The sequence below is a fragment of the Heptranchias perlo genome, chromosome 1 (genome assembly GCF_035084215.1).
Source record: "Heptranchias perlo isolate sHepPer1 chromosome 1, sHepPer1.hap1, whole genome shotgun sequence".
Taxonomy (NCBI): domain Eukaryota; kingdom Metazoa; phylum Chordata; class Chondrichthyes; order Hexanchiformes; family Hexanchidae; genus Heptranchias; species Heptranchias perlo.
In genome coordinates this window covers 181,423,802-181,440,644 of record NC_090325.1, presented here as the reverse complement: position 1 = coordinate 181,440,644, position 16,843 = coordinate 181,423,802, and the positions used below count along the sequence as shown (strand labels likewise).

General features: G+C 43.3%; 1 protein-coding gene across 4 annotated transcripts in view; it reads right to left on the bottom strand.

Moving 5' to 3' along the window:
- The window catches only part of LOC137328491 (limbin-like), a 140,333-nt gene that overhangs the window by 122,753 nt on the left and 737 nt on the right, over positions 1-16,843 (bottom strand). For 3 of the 4 annotated variants that reach the window (XM_067994343.1, XM_067994341.1, XM_067994344.1), the window contains exons 2-4: positions 16,632-16,719; positions 7,186-7,346; positions 5,151-5,216 (exon numbers count right to left, since the gene is read on the bottom strand). In XM_067994343.1, the coding sequence (XP_067850444.1) occupies positions 5,151-5,216; positions 7,186-7,346; positions 16,632-16,719 (315 nt within the window). The remainder of the gene's footprint in view (positions 1-5,150; positions 5,217-7,185; positions 7,347-16,631; positions 16,720-16,843) is intronic. The other variant, XM_067994342.1, reaches the window with a different exon arrangement.

Here is a 16,843-nt window from a genome sequence, read left to right as displayed (position 1 = left end):
TTCAAAAGGAAGAATATAAAAGAAGGGAACGGGCAGGGAAATTCAATTAGAATAGATTGCTCCAGTTGAAGAGGCAGCACCAGCAAAGATATGACAAGCTGAACGGCCTCCTACTGTGCTGCATACATAATTTATTTTATTCATTCATGGGATGTGGGTGTCGCTGGCAAGGCCAGCATTTATTGCCCATCCCTAATTGCCCTTGAGAAGGTGGTGGTGAGCCGCCTTCTTGAACCGCTGCAGTTTATGTGGTGAAGGTTCTCCCACAGTGCTGTTAGGTAGGGTGTTACAGGATTTTGACCCAACGACGATGAAGGAACGGCGATATATTTCCAAGTCGGGATGGTGTGTGACTTGGAGGGGAACGTGCAGGTGGTGGTGTTCCCAAACGCCTGCTGCCCTTGTCCTTCTAGGTGGTAGAAGTTGCGGGCTTGGGTGGTGCTGTCGAAGAAGCCTTAGCAAGTTGCTGCAGTGCATCTTGTAGGTGGTACACACTGCAGCCACTGTGCGCCGGTGGTGGAGGGAGTGAATGATTAAGGTGGTGGATGGGGTGCCAATAAAATGGGCTGCTTTGTCCTGGATGGTGTTGAGCTTTTTCACTGTTGTTGGAGCTGCACTCATCCAGGCAAGTGGAGAGTATTCCATCACACTCCTGACTTGTGCCTTGTGGATGGTGGAAAGGCTTTGGGGAGTCAGGAGGTGAGTAACTGGCTGCAGAATACCCAGCCTCTGATCTATATGATTATATAAATAGATTATATTATTGTATGAATTAATACAAGTCACTAGAATAAAAGCAATTCAGTAAATAACACATTTTTGTCTGCATAGTGTCACCCAGTGGCTGGATTCATGTGGTTTAATTTAACATACCATACTTCAATATAGAGGTTTAAGGCACCACCTAATGGTGAGAATATTGTACTCCAGCAGCAAAACTTAACCATGCCACTGAACTATTGATTTGAACCCCCCAAAATCAACAGTTCTGGATATCAGAAAATAGTTTTTTTAAAACTTTGTCCAATGAATAAAAGCCATTTAACTAAAGAATGAGGATCACACCGTCTTTCGGATGAGAAGTTAAACCGAGGCCTTGTCTGCTCTCTCAGGTGTTGATAAAAGATCCCATGGCATTATTTGAAGAAGAGCAGGGAATTTTCCTGGGGTCCTGACCAATATTTATCCCTCAACCAACATCACTAAAACAGATTATTTCATTTCTCTTTGTGGGACCTTGCTGCATGCAAAATGGCTGCCGCATTTTCTACATTACAACAGTTAAAGCAATTCAAAAAGTACTTCATTGGCTGTAAAGCAATTTGGGAAGTCCTGAGATCATAAACGGCACTATATAAATATAAGTCCTTTCTTTTCCTTTTGGTGAGTAATCTCTTTTCATGTGTACTCCACATACACTCGATCACTGTGCAATGCAATCTAAGAGGAGGGATGACTAGTTTGACTTTGGCCAAAATCACCCTACGATAGTTACCCTTTGTTGGTCTAACAGTTCCAAACTATATGGTGGTGTGAGTGTATATGGGTGGGTTGTTCCAAGTTGCAGCCTTACAAATATTCAGCAATGGTCACAAGGTTAAAATTGGCCCTATTTGAAGATAAGGCCATTGTTGAATGACCATCGATCTAATCTAATGGCTCTGTCCCTGCATTGTAATCAACCAATATATTAATTTACTTTGGTGACATGATAGTCCTGTTAACACACAAGGGCTAAAAGAAAGACTTGCATTTATATAGCGCCCTTTACGACCTCAGGACCTCCCAAAGCACTTTACAGCCAATTAAGTACTTTTGAAGTGTATCATTGTTGTAATGTAGGAAACACGGCAGCCAATTTGCACACAGCCAGGACCCACAGACAGCATTGTGATATTGACCAAATAATCTATTTTAGTGATGTTGGTTGAGGGATAAATATTGGCCAGTACACTGGGGAAAACTCCCCTGCTCTTCTTCAAAATAGTGCCATGGGATCTTTTGCGTCCACCTGAGAGGGCTGACAGGCCTCAATTTAACTTCTCATCTGAAAGACATCTCTTTCAACAGTACAGCACTCTCTCAGTACTGCACTGGAGTGCTGAAGTCTCTAGAGTGAACCCACAACCTTCTGACTTAGAGGCTAGAGGGATACCATTGACCCACGACTGACACGTAAACTTTTTTGATGTGCCTTTTTCTGTCCGAACAAAAACACAAAGCTCAGACTTAATGAGGGCAGGAAAGATTGCCAGGACTGTGGGACTCAAACTTAATGTTAACAATCGTGGATAGTGCTAATTCTAGAATGTGGAGCACAGCCAATGTTCTCCAGGCTGCTCTTGCACCCTTCAAAGCAGCCAGTTCAGAGCAAGCTAGGAGGCTGTCTGGAAGCAGCACTGCCTATTCTCACTGCCACTTATAATATATCACCTGGGGAGGCCAAAGAATTGGAAGTAAAAAGGGCAGTCAACAACACTCAAGAAGCTCGACACCATCCACCACCCTAAACATTCACTCCCTTCACCACCGGCGCACTGTGGCTGCAGTGTGTACCATCCACAGGATGCACTGCAGCAACTCGCCAAGGCTTCTTCGACAGCACCTCCCAAACCCGTGACCTCTACCACCTAGAAGGACAAGAGCAGCAGGTACATGGGAACAACACCACCTGCACGTTCCCCTCCAAGTCACACACCATCCCGACTTAGAAATATATCGCCGTTCCTTCATCATCGCTGGGTCAAAATCCTGGAACTCCCTTCCTAACAGCACTGTGGGAGAACCTTCACCACATGGACTGCAGCGGTTCAAGAAGGCGGCTCACCACCACCTTATCAAGGGCAATTACGGATGGGCAATAAATGCCGGCCTCGCCAGCGACGCCCACATCCCATGAACGAATTTAAAAAAAGCCAAAAAAAAAAGAACCTAAATACAGCAAAAACTGCAGAAGAGCAGATGTTAAATTTTCAGCATGTTTGTCACTTTTAAATTATTAAACTGATAATGCATCAATCTTCCTCTGCTGCAGTAATGCTTCTTTTAAACATATCAAGTTAGTCAAATACTTTTTCCTACAATGGTGACTATAGAGGTGCTCTCCAGCGTGATTTATGTTTAGTCTAAAATGTTTTAAAAAGAATGCACTCTGAGTTACAGCGCAGTTACAAGGTTCTCACTCAAAGTTAAAAAAGGTATCGCCTAGATTTCTGTCTGTACAATGAGTTCAGAAGTGTTTATTAAATTAATTTTAGTGAGTTCTATTGGAAAGGCACATTAATACTTCAACCTCAATCCCCACAATATCCTGTTCTAACAATTTTGGCTGTGATAACTGGTCATGCAAAGCATAGCAAAAAGTTTCTAGATTTAAAAATTAAAGCAAAACTGGGATTAATGAATTCCATATTTTTGAGTAAAGTGACAACGATATAACAGTCTGTAGTCAAATGGTGAGTCAAAATGTGTGTTGTTTTGCAACACCATTCAGTCGCTAGATTCAGTTCGATCTATGAAGCTATGAGTCTTGTGTAGCGCACGCTCCCTACTTTGGTGAATATTCACCATGGTGAGCAAAACGCTGCAGGGGAAAGGGCTCCTCTTGGGCCCACAAAATTGTTTTTGGCCCACTGCCAGTGCGTTTGAGGCCCCCCCCCCCCCCCCCCCACCCAGACCCGACCTGCCAGCCGGCTCTGCACAGGAGCTGGTCGATTTCCTCCCCCACCTGACCTGCAAGCCGCAGTGGGGGGCCTGTGGCCTGCCGGTGACGTTTAAATGAGGCTCGAAGCTGAATTTGGCTCAGGCCTCAGGTCGGTACAGGGACTCGTCACTCCGCTGATTTTACGCCCATTTTGGGCGCAAGTCGAATTTCTCCACAATAATTTGTCATTTGTAATACTCCAATGTACGTGCAAAGGGACAGTGAGCACACTAAAGGGCAGAGATGGCTAATAATTGTTTACAGCAAATGGCAGATCTTCATGTTAACAAACCAAATCTCATCTTTTGCCATGCTGCACCATGTCATTTGTACTTTTATGTTCCAATACCAGCAGCATAATACTGTATTAAAAATTCTCTTTCTTGTTTTTTTTCTCTGTAAGTGTCCTTAAAGCATCCTTCCTCTGTACTGTGACAGCTTTAGAGAGAGAACTCATGTTTTATTGATCTATTCTATTAAAGGGACACCGCAAACAATCACCTCCACAGCCTATATCTACCTCCTCTACAACATAATCCGACTTTCCTCACAGACGAATTTTACAAAAACAGTCTGACAAAATCTCAGTTGCAGACACATGGAGGTTCCATGCATGCTTTTCAGTTGCGTGTTTTCTATAATTAGCTAGAAATCTTGTAATCATAACACTTGCGTTTCTAATACATTGCTTAAATGCTATTTTAAAAAAGCACTTTGTCCCCTCCAGCGACATTCAAGGTGCTGAACGTCGCTGTATTTATTGTTCTACAGGCTTTGGCTGTACTCCAGCCTCTTGCACAAACGATTCACTCTTCAAATGCGCACGTAGCCAGTGAAGGTTGTCAAGCTATTCTACCATAAAAAGGCATCACAACCAAGCCCGACATTCACACATGTGAAGCAGCGGGAGTCATTGGATTGCGATGAGCATTAGGAACTGATCACAATTTTCCCTTCCTGAACCCAGGGGCACTGAGGCCAACTTTCGCCCCCTGAACTGCTGTCCCAGCTGCCTCAGGTAAGGATGCCATAGATACTTTAATTTAGGTGGCAAAGCTTCATCAGAATTATTTGTTCTCTTCCAGGCACTGAGAGACCTGTTGTGTATTTCCAAAGTGTTTTGTTTTATTCCAGATTTCCAGAGTGCAGTTTTTATTTTAGTGTATGGTAAATAACAACATTTATTCACCAACATTTGGTCATACGGTTTATTCTGAGGGTCACATTTTCTTAGTCAACTGCACACTTACCTCTCAAATATTAACTTGTTTAAGCTGGAGGTCAGGCAATCTCCTTAAATAGATTAATTCATTCTCCTTCCACTGCAGATGTGAATATTTTAATCATTAGGATATTTTAAGACAGCACACTGCAAATATAAATGGTGTTAGCTTCAGTAGCCTATATAATGGCACAGAAGATACTGTGAGGGAGGCAGGAAACTTACCTCAGCACATTTGTGAAAAGTCAAGTTGAAAGCTGAAGAATGCGGAGTCACTTCCATGTTTCTGTTCTGTTGAAAATATAAGATCTAACATCACTATGACAGGTATCAACAGCAGTTGTCTAAATACCAATACCACAACAGCCCCTACATTATCTGTATGTCTCTAAGTAGGGCTCAGTCCCTAGAATCATGTAAAGGCTGATTCTGCAATCCGGTGCTCCCAATAGGGAGGGAACACAGGTCAGGAAATCACAGACTCATAACCAGAAGACTAAGCCACATTCTTTGAGGAAAGATTGGATAGGCTGGTATTGTTTACTTTGGAACAGAGGAGGCTGAGGGGTGATTAAATTGAGGTTTACAAAATTATGAAGGACCTAGACAGAGTGGATAGGAAGGACCTATTTCCCTTAGCAGATAGGTCAATAACCAGGGAGTATAGACTTAAAGTGATTAGTAGAAGGATTAGAGGGGAGCTGTGGAAAAATGTTTTCATCCAGAGTGTGGTGGGGGTCTGGAATTCACTGCCTGAAAGAGTGGCAGAGGTAGAAACCCTCATCACATTTAAAAAATACCTGGATATTCACCTGAAGTGCCATAACCTACAAGGCTGGAAAGTGAGATTAGGCAAGGTGGCTCATTTTCAGCCAGCGCGGACATGATGGGCCGAATGGCTTTCTTCTGTGCCGTAAATTTTCTATGATTCTCTATATACTGTGCCAAGATCATATAAGTGTATGAATATGCATTATAATTGAAAACAATTGCAATTAAAATAAGCAGTTTTCATTCTCCCTATGGTACACAAACAGTGATTTAAAACACTCCTGTCTATGTATTAATGTCCCATTAGCACTTTTTAAATGTATCAAAATACTGACAACTTCTTTTCCAATTGTTCCTTGGACTTCAACTCCCCCTTCTCCTGACTTTATTAATTACTTTAGAAGTGTAGTCACTGTTGCAATGTAGGGAAACGCAGCAGCCAATTTGTACACAGTAAGGTCCCACAAACAGCAGTGAGATAATAACCAAATGGTCTGCTTTAGTAATGCAAGTTAAGGGATGAATGTTGGCCAGGACACCGGGAGAACACGCCTTCTCCTCTTCGAAATAGTGCCATGGAATCTTTATCGTCCACCTGAGAGGGCAGAGGGGGCCTCGGTTTAAAATTTCGTCCAAAAGGCAACACCTCCTACAGTGCAGCACTCCCTCAGTACTGAACTGAAGTATCAGCCTAGGTTGATAATCAATTGTTCCACAACAGCTTTAGGTTTTATCTGAAAAAAGCCTCTAATAAAGTAAAATAAATTATTTTAATACATTTAAGCAGAAATCTCTGGTGGAAAATGAGTGAGAGTGGATGTCGGGTGAAAGTAAGATCAGTTGTGATTCCAATCACTCCCCATGCACCTTGCATAACTGTCAAGACGCATACATGACCAGCAGCTAAGTGGGAAAAGTACCAGGCCATGACCAGTGCCCACGGAAGTGTACACTAGCAAGGAGTCAATGCCTTGAGGATCTGAGGGTAGGTGAGAAAATTGACCAGAATAAAAAAGAAAAGGATGAAAAATCTGTGACCCTTCCGACATACTCCTGGCGTAACTCCAGTGGAAGTGTGCTGGAAGGGCCACAAATCAGGCCAGGAGCTGCTTACGCTGGGTCCAGACCTAAAGTCGGAGTTTCCTAAGGCCTTTGTTGGGGGCAGAGCCTCCCCCAACCCAAAAAAGACCAACAACATTGGTGTGGGGGGGGGGGTGCTGGAGGGAGAGTCCTACGTTGCGAGTTTCTATATTCCCATCCCTCAAACAGATCCAGTGGAGGTGCACCAGGGACTAAGCATTCCTCCCCCCTCCCCCCACCCTCAGAACTGGCAACCTCTGCTGCAACCTGCGAGCCGTGAGACAAGGCCCTCGATGTGCCCCCAGTGATGCGGCCGCTCGCCAGTGATATTAAAATTAAGGACCCTCCTGTTGACTCACTGAACATTGGTGGATTTTCAACCCATTGATGTTAATATTGTTGTACTGACCTTTGGTGGGGACTGTGACAATTCCCCTTTTATTAGGGATTCAATTGGTTTGGCCCATGCCACAAATGAGAAGAACACTGATTGGCTCCACACGCTGCCTGAGGCTGCTGAAGACAGAGGGTGGTACTGGTACTTCTGTGACACGACCTTTAACTCTGTGACTAAACAAAGATATCATTGTAGATGCGACATGTAGCAATAAATCCCTCCGACAGCAGTCTTAGATTGAGTTCTGATTAATAATTTAACCTGCCAAAATGTAACTACAATAAATTGATTTGCCATTGAACAAGTTCTTCTAGATAGATCGCAATACTGTACATGTCTTTCATTTGGTTCCCAGCTATTATAGAACACTAACTGGATATCTGCACAGCAGTGTTTTCATTTCACAGAGGAAATGATGCTGTACTGAGGAATTATCAGAATCAAACTCATTAAATGGAAACTAAACAATTATAAAACACACACCTGTCATGTAGTTGTCCATAAAATGAAAAAAAATTTTTTTTTAAATATACTTTTTTGATCATTGTTTCATTACAATAGCACTATAATTGAAAGAAGATTTTTCCTTCCACACCTCTAGGACTCTGTGGCATCAAAACACAAACAGATTTTTGATGCTTATAAACTAGCTGTTGGCCTCAGGAACAATGTGATAATGTTTTCTCAAAGGACTAATTCCACCAGCTATAGAGCACACCTCATGATCAGATATCAAAACTCCGCTGTCATTTTTTAATTTCCAGTAAAAGTCAAACATCTTACACAGCCATCAAACTAATAGAGAGAAACCTTCTAATGTAATCTTATAGGAAACTAAAATCCTGAAATAACAAAAGCAAATCAAATAATGTCCTTTCACAAACAATATTCAAATCCATATCCATATTCCCCAATGCCACAAATCTGCATGACGAAGGCACACAAATACCTTTATGCTGACATGCACGAATTCTTAAAGAAATCCAAAACTGCTTACCTACGGTATAAATACAACACAGCTGACCTAGCGTAAAATTAACAGCTGTATGTACACGACTGTACAAGGCACTTACAGTTCAGTCACTTGTTCTATATGCTTATATCCACTCATCGATTAAATGTGGTATCAAAACAGAACCCAGGTGATATCCTCTATTTAAACTCATCATTTTTCCATGTTGACGAAAAATTTAATATATTATTGCGCAAATTACCAAATTCACACTTCTTGAACAGTTGTGCATTTTTAAATGCACCTGAATATTCAATTCATTCCAGCAGCTGATTAAATTGTTGCATTGGACAACAAACATTAAAAAAAAACTTACAGATGGTTTGTGGTTGAGTTGCAGCCAAGAATGACGCAGTGGCACCTTCATGGGACCAGAGGCAAGTGCCCACAAACGGCTTTCCCAGGGATTGGCACAGCTCTTAACATGTTATTCTAACTCCCTATATATAACAAAAAACCTCATGCAAAACGCACATTTTGTGTGATAATTTAATGTCACACATACCTGCAACACCTGCCTGCCATGCTTAAATTCTAAGCCTATTTGTTATACTTATCTCTGACTAGTTTATTTTTCTCGCGTGACTCGCTGCAGCTCTTCATCATCCCAGCTTCCAATTTTCATCTCCAAGTTGGTGTCACTGTTCTTCACAGCACGTGAGGCCTGTGAAAATTGGGCCTCTCGCCAATGCAAACTCCTGCTGCGTGTCCACATTTCCTCTTGCTATTGCTTTCCCTGCTCTCTCTCCTGTTGCTTCTTCCCAGTCCCGTGCACTGGTGGCCATTCTCCCCTCCTTGGTCACCAATTTCCCTGCCACCTCTTGCCACGCCCACCAAGAATGCTGGTGCCTTGCCTCCCTCCTGACCCACTCTTGCACCCAGGAATGCCATACTGCAGTGATTCTGGGAACTAATTAAAATAATAAAAGCACAGTAGCACTTTAAGAAAAAACTTACAGCTTGTTTGCGGGTTACAGCCAAGAATGACGCAATGGCACCTTCGTGGGACCAGAGGCAAATGCCCACAAATGGCTTTCCCAGCACTAAGCCGGGAGACCTGTCTTAGTTATTTTAACTGCTTAGCCCATTTATACTATAAATATTACCTTTATCATACCCGGCTCTCTGCTGGGAAACTGAAAGCATAAAAATTCTGGAAGTGGGGTAAATTGACAAAGCCTTCACTGGTCTATATTCCTTCCCCCAAAAAATATGGCCGACATTCTATCATTCCCTCCCATTGCCCCCAGTCACCTGAAACACATGAGTCCTCCTCCCCAGTACTGCAACAGGCCTCCCATAGTTAAACTGCTAAAAGCAATCAAGGCCACTTATTTACAATTTTCACAAGAATATGTGCATAATCACAAAATTTGATCCTGAAAATACTGCCAACACTCCGATATTTTTCAATAAAAGTACACTTTCACTTATTCAATCACCATAAATCAATATCCCTGATAATTTTTGTATATTAAACATCAACTCGCATTTATATAGCACCTTTAATGTAGCAAAACGTACGAAGGTGCTTCACAGGAGTGCTATCTGACAAAATTTGACACCAGGCCACATAAAGAGATATTAGGACAAGGGGACCAATAGCTTGGTCAAAGTGGTAGGTTTTAAGGAGCGTCTTAAAGGAGGAGAGGTAGTGAGGCAGAGAGGTTTAGGGAGGGAATTCCAGTGGGCCTAGGCAGCTGAAGGCACCAGAATTGGAGGAATGCAGAGATCTCGAAGGGTTGTAGCGCTGGAGGATATTACAGAGATAAGGAGGCGAAGCCATGGAGGGATTTGAACACAAGGATGAGAATTTTAAATTTAAGGCTTTGCTGGACCGAGAGCCAATGTAGGTCAGCAAGCACAGGGGTGATGGGTGAACGGGTCTTGGAGTTTGGATACAGGCAGCAGAGTTAGGATGAGCTGAAGTTTACGGAGGGTGGAAGATGGGAGGCCAATCAGGAGAGCTCTGGAATAGTCGAGTCTGGAGGTAACAAAAGCATGGACGAGGGTTTCAGCAGCAGATGGACCGAGGCTGGGGCGGAGACGGGCTATGCTATGGAGATGGAAGTAGGCGGTCTTGGTGATGGAGAAGATATGGGATTGGAAGTTCATATCAGAATCAAATAGGACGCCGAGGTTGCGAGCAGTCTGATTCAACCTCAGACAGTGGCCTGGGAGGGATATGGAGTCGGTGGCTGGGGAACAGAGTTGTGGAGTGGACAGAAGATAATGGCTTTGGTCTTCCCAATATTTAATTGGAGGTCATGCAGTCATACAGTAAAAAAGAAGCGATTGAGAGACACACTGACTTACAACTGAAATGTTAATGTTTCTTTTCCCGGACTGGATGTGTGTATCCAATATTTGTTTTTATATCAGATATATCCTGCAATTTCAAGTTTTCTTTTCTTTTTATTCATCATTTAGCTGAAATCAATCTCAATATAGAGATGAACCCAAAGAAACGCATTTGGTACCTCAAGCTAGACTTTTTTTTGTTCCTTTTACAAAAACCTGAAAGTATATTTTGAACTGTTGAATTTAATTGTAACTATTTTCCTTTATAAACAGCTAAAACATTAATGTTCATAGTCCATATACTGATGGATTTGCTCGAAAATTAGCTCAAGTGCATAGAAGTTTTTTTTTATTCGTTCACGGGATGTGGGCGTCGCTGGCGAGGCCGGCATTCATTGCCCATCCCTAATTGCCCTCGAGAAGGTGGTGGTGAGCCGCCTTCTTGAACCGCTGCAGTCCGTGTGGTGACGGTTCTCCCACAGTGCCGTTAGGAAGGGAGTTCCAGGATTTTGACCCAGCGACAATGAAGGAACGGCGATATATTTCCAAGTCGGGATGGTGTGTGACTTGGAGGGGAACGTGCAGGTGGTGTTGTTCCCATGTGCCTGCTGCTCTTGTCCTTCTAGGTGGTAGAGGTGCTGTCGAAGAAGCCTTGGCGAGTTGCTGCAGTGCATCCTGTGGATGATACACACTGCAGCCACAGTGTGCCGGTGGTGAAGGGAGTGAATGTTTAGGGTGGTGGATGGGGTGCCAATCAAGCGGGCTGCTTCATCTTGGATGGTGTCGAGCTTCTTGAGTGTTGTTGGAGCTGCACTCATCCAGGCAAGTGGAGAGTATTCCATCACACTCCTGACTTGTGCCTTGTAGATGGTGGAAAGGCTTTGGGGAGTCAGGAGGTGAGTCACTCGCCGCAGAATACCCAGCCTCTGACCTGCTCTCGTAGCCACAGTATTTATATGGCTGGTCCAGTTAAGTTTCTGGTCAATGGTGACCCCCAGGATGTTGATGGTGGGGGATTCGGCGATGGTAATGCCGTTGAATGTCAAGTGGAGGTGGTTAGACTCTCTCTTGTTGGAGATGGTTATTGCCTGGCACTTGTCTGGCGCGAATGTTACTTGCCACTTATCAGCCCAAGCCTGGATGTTGTCCAGGTCTTGCTGCATGCAGGCTCGGACTGCTTCATTATTTGAGGGGTTGCGAATGGAACTGAACACTGTGCAGTCATCAGCGAACATCCCCATTTCTGACCTTATGATGGAGGGAAGGTCATTGATGAAGCAGCTGAAGATGGTTGGGCCTAGGACACTGCCCTGAGGAACTCCTGCAACAATGTCCTGGGGCTGAGATGATTGGCCTCCAACAACCACTACCATCTTCCTTTGTGCTAGGTATGACTCCAGCCACTGGAGAGTTTTCCCCCTGATTCCCATTGACTTCAATTTTATTAGGGCTCCTTGGTGCCACACTCGGTCAAATGCTGCCTTGATGTCAAGGGCAGTCACTCTCACCTCACCTCTGGAATTCAGCTCTTTTGTCCATGTTTGGACCAAGGCTGTAATGAGGTCTGGAGCCGAGTGGTCCTGGCGGAACCCAAACTGAGCATCGGTGAGCAGGTTATTGGTGAGTAAGTGCCGCTTGATAGCACTGTCGACGACACCTTCCATCACTTTGCTGATGATTGAGAGTAGACTGATGGGGCGGTAATTGGCCGGATTGGATTTGTCCTGCTTTTTGTGGACAGGACATACCTGGCCAATTTTCCACATTGTCGGTTAGATGCCAGTGTTGTAGCTGTACTGGAACAGCTTGGCTGGAGGCGCAGCTAGTTCTGGAGCACAAGTCTTCAGCACTACAGCTGGGATGTTGTCGGGGCCCATCGCCTTTGCTGTATCCAGTGCACTCAGCCGTTTCTTGATATCACGTGGAGTGAATCGAATTGGCCGAAGACTGTTGGTAGTGGAATCGCTTAGCTCTGTCTATAGCATGTTGCTTCTGCTGTTTCGCAGAGTTGTAGCTTCACCAGGTTGGCACCTCATTTTTAGGTACGCCTGGTGCTGCTCCTGGCATGCTCTTCTACACTCCTCATTGAACCAGGGTTGATCTCCTGGCTTGTTGATAATGGTAGAGTGAGGAATATGCCGGGCCATGAGGTTACAGATCTGTTCTGAATCTATCCCATTTAGCACAGTGGTAGTGCCACACAACACGTTGGATGGTGTCCTCAGTGCGAAGACGGGACTTCATCTCCACAAGGACTGTGCGGTGGTCACTCCTACCAATACTGTCATGGACAGACGCACCTGCGACAGGTAGATTGGTGAGGACGAGGTCAAAGTAAGTTTTTCCCTCGTGTTGGTTCGCTCACCACCTGCCGCAGGCCCAGTCTAGCAGCTAAGTCCTTCAGGACTCGGCCAGCAGTGGTGCTACCGAGCCACCTCTTGGTGATGGACATTGAAGTCCCCCACCCAGAGTACATTTTGTGCCCTTGCTACCCTCAGTGCTTCCTCCAAGTGGTGTTCAACATGGAGGAGGACTGATTCATCAGCTGAGGGAGGACGGTAGGTGGTAATCAGCAGGAGGTTTCCTTGCCCATGTTTGACCTGATGCCATGAGATTTCATGGGGTCCAGAGTCAATGTTGAGGACTCCCAGGGCCACTCCCTCCTGACTGTATATCACTGTACCGCCACCTCTGGTGGGACAGGACATACCCATGGATGGTGATGTAAGAGTCTGGGACTTTGGCTGAAATATATGATTCTGTAAGTATGGCAATGTCAGGCTGTTGCTTGACTAGTCTGTGGGACAGCTCTCCCAATTTTGGCACAAGTCCCCAGATGTCAGTAAGGAGGACTGGGCTTGGTGTTTTGCCGTTGTTGTGTCCGGTGCTTAGTGGTCCGTCCGGTTTTATTCATATTATGATTTTTCGTAGCAAGATTTTACAACTGAGTGGCTTGCTAGGCCATTTCAGAAGGGCGATTAAGAATCAACCACAGTGCTGTGGGTCTGGAGTCACATATAGGCCAGACCGGGTAAGGACGGCAGGTTTCCTTCCCTAAAGGGCATTAGTGAACCAGATGGGTTTTTACGACAATCCGGTAGTTTCATGGCCATCATTACTGATACTAGTATTTTTAATTCCAAATTTTTATTTAATTAATTGAATTTAAATTTGCCAGCTGCCGTGGCAGGATTTGAACTCATGACTCTGGATTTTAGTCCAGGCCTCTGGATTACTAGTCCAGTAACATAACCACTATGCTACCGTACCCTGAAGTCCTTGGATTGGAATCTTACACCATGATCGTGCAAATATCTTTTCTACTGTGTTCCATCTTGTTTTTGATCTAAGTGCTTGGTGCAGCCATGGCAATAACAAGACAATGATTTGATCTTTCATTTTTTCCAAGCATTTCCATCATAATTACTGTGCATGTTACAAAGTACTACGGTTACTTCCTAAATCTAGTTTTATTCTTCTTACTATTACAAAGCTATATTTAAGTTTAAACATAGCACCTCCTGGACAGGGACAGTCTTGGAACAACAAATGATTGACTGCAATATAATATTGAGATTAAGAGTGCATTACATGGTCCAGGGCCAAGCATAGTAATCTGATCAAGGTGCTGAAATGATAATCTCTGCCAATAATTAATTTCTTGATGGATTTTTTGTATAGAGAATTGATTGGTGTTAATTTTATTTGTGGGGCCTATATTATTTTCCAGATGATTACATAGGGGCAATTCACATCAATGCACCTCCTACTGTAAACAATGTTAATGAGGTTTCTGTGAAAGTCAACCTGCTCAGTGCAAAATGTGTTTCCCTGCTCTCTCGCCTTCTCCAAATTGTTAACCAATAACAACTTGCATTTACATCGCGCTCCCCACAGAAGAAAATGTCTGAGTGTTAGTGTAATACACATTAAAGGAAGCTCTAAAATTCAATTTTAACTTCTGACTTCTTACTTTTCTACATGAATTTGAATTTCCCATTTATGAAGCATATGCACCTAAAACAGATTCAAATAAAAAAAATTAAACGTGCGCAAGTAAACGCAAAAAAGACTTCATGGTAAGAACTTGAAGGCAAATGTGTTTAAATATTAGCACAAGGTACCATTGGTTCTGAAGTCAAAAGTTTGTCAGTCTAACCAACTGTTTATATCTATAATCTGGATTGGGTCTGACTGCATGTTTTATGTCTGTCTCTGTGCATGTTTTTGCTCAGGTCTATATCTAGTCCATGTCTATATCAAGGTCTAAGTCTATTTCCAGGCTTAATTCGTGCCAGTTTTTTTTAAATACACTGGGATTCTACCAACATGCTGTTGACAAACCCTATGCTGTAGTTGAGACAAAATAACATAACACAGACCAACATTGCTTGTTTAAAACATAAACTCCTTGACTGAATACCAATGTCATACTATAATGATGTTTAATTTTATGTTTACAGTTTGTGAGGGTGGGTTACTTCCTTTACACTAAAGAATTCTTTATTTTCTTCTAGAGCGACAGAGTACATCTGTTGGCATTTCTGTTGTCATTGGCAACAAAATCCACTAAAGATCACAACACAATCAGAATTAAATTACAATTATGTACAAGGCGAAGGAGTAATTTAGTGACAGAGTTTCCACGAGATTGCGCTGGTTTTATCACCCGCCTGAACCAACGCAAAAGATCGCAGAAAATCAAGCATAATGTTACGTCAAGCGTAAATTGAGCTTCCGCAATCTAACGCTGGTTCAAAAATCATTGCACCCGAAGCCGGTCCTGCCCACAAAACTGGCCACGTCCCCAGATCGAAATAATGAAGATGGCGAGTTTCCGCCGATTGCGCCCATTTGCGGCCATTCGAGAAGGGTCTTCAAATTAAGCTCATTTTCTTAGGTACACAGGCACTAGCAGGAAGCATGTTATAAACGTTTTTACATATTAAAAAATATTTAATTTATAAAGAAACTGCAGTACAGAGGGATCTGGGTGTCCTTGTACATGAAACACAAAAAGTCAACATACAGGTGCAGCAGGTAATCCGGAAGGCAAACGGAATATTGGCCTTTATTTCTAGGGGGATGGAGTATAAAAGCAGGGAACTCATGCTACAGCTGTACAGAGTGCTGGTGAGACCACACCTGGAGTACTGCGTACAGTTCTGGTGCCCTTATTTAAGGAAGGACATACTTGCATTGGAGGCAGTTCAGAGAAGGTTCACTAGGTTGATTCCGGGTATGGAAGGGCTGTCTTATGAGGAAAGATTGAACAGGTTGGGCCTATACTCATTGGAGTTTAGAAGAATGAAAGGAGATCTTATTGAAACACACAAGGGGACTCGATAGGGTAGATGCTGAGAGGATGTTACCCCTCATGGGGGAATCTAAAACTAGGGGACATAGTCTCAGAATAAGGGGTTGCCCGTTTAAGACGGAAATGAGGAGGAATTTCTTCTCCCAGAGGGTCGTGAATCTTTGGAATTCTTTACCCCGAAAAGCTGTGGAGGCTGAGTCATTGAATACATTCAAGGCTGAGTTAGACAAATTTTTGATCAGCAAGGGAGTCAAAGGATATGGGGAAAAGGTGGTAAAGTGGAGTTGAGGTAAAAATCAGATCAGCCATGATCTCACTGAATGGCAGAGCAGGCTCGAGGGGCCGAATGGCCTACTCCTGCTCCTATCTCTTATGGTCTTAAAGAAACTAATTAGCTGAAAATACCAATGAAACCAGTAAATGGTTCAGTATAGTTTTTAAAAGTCATTTGCAGTGATTTAAAACCAGGTTACTCACAGGTGGAGGACTAGGCACTCTTATTAAAAATGTTGATTTTTTGTGATGAACCCATTTTCAGCTGTATTAACAAAACTGCACCAGGTTACCACTCTTAAATACATCAATGACGTTTTTAATGGAAAGAAAAAAATAAACGATTACTTTCTATTATGCTGACCGTTTGAGCTGGTTCGTGGAAGATTTTACCTTTATGATTATGCAAATACATGTGATTATACATATGCATTTTAACGGCAACTTGAACTGTAACCCAACCAGTGCAATTTGCGCCCAATTTGCCGATTGCGCCTAAGGCGGAAACTCTATCCCTATAAAGAACAGAAATACATGGATTGCAGCTCCACCTACCTGGACAAGTGTGTGCAGCGTCATAAAATATTAAACCCCAGGAATCTGCCATCAGTTTGTGTTTTAGTGAGTCCTGATCTTCCAAACACTTCAAAATTAAAAGTGGAAATATATTATTACAGTGTGCTTTCCAAATGCGCAAAGCTGCTAAACACAAATTAAAGCGCGACTACAAGAGTGGACTGAAATGTACCAACTGTGGGTTAAAAGGA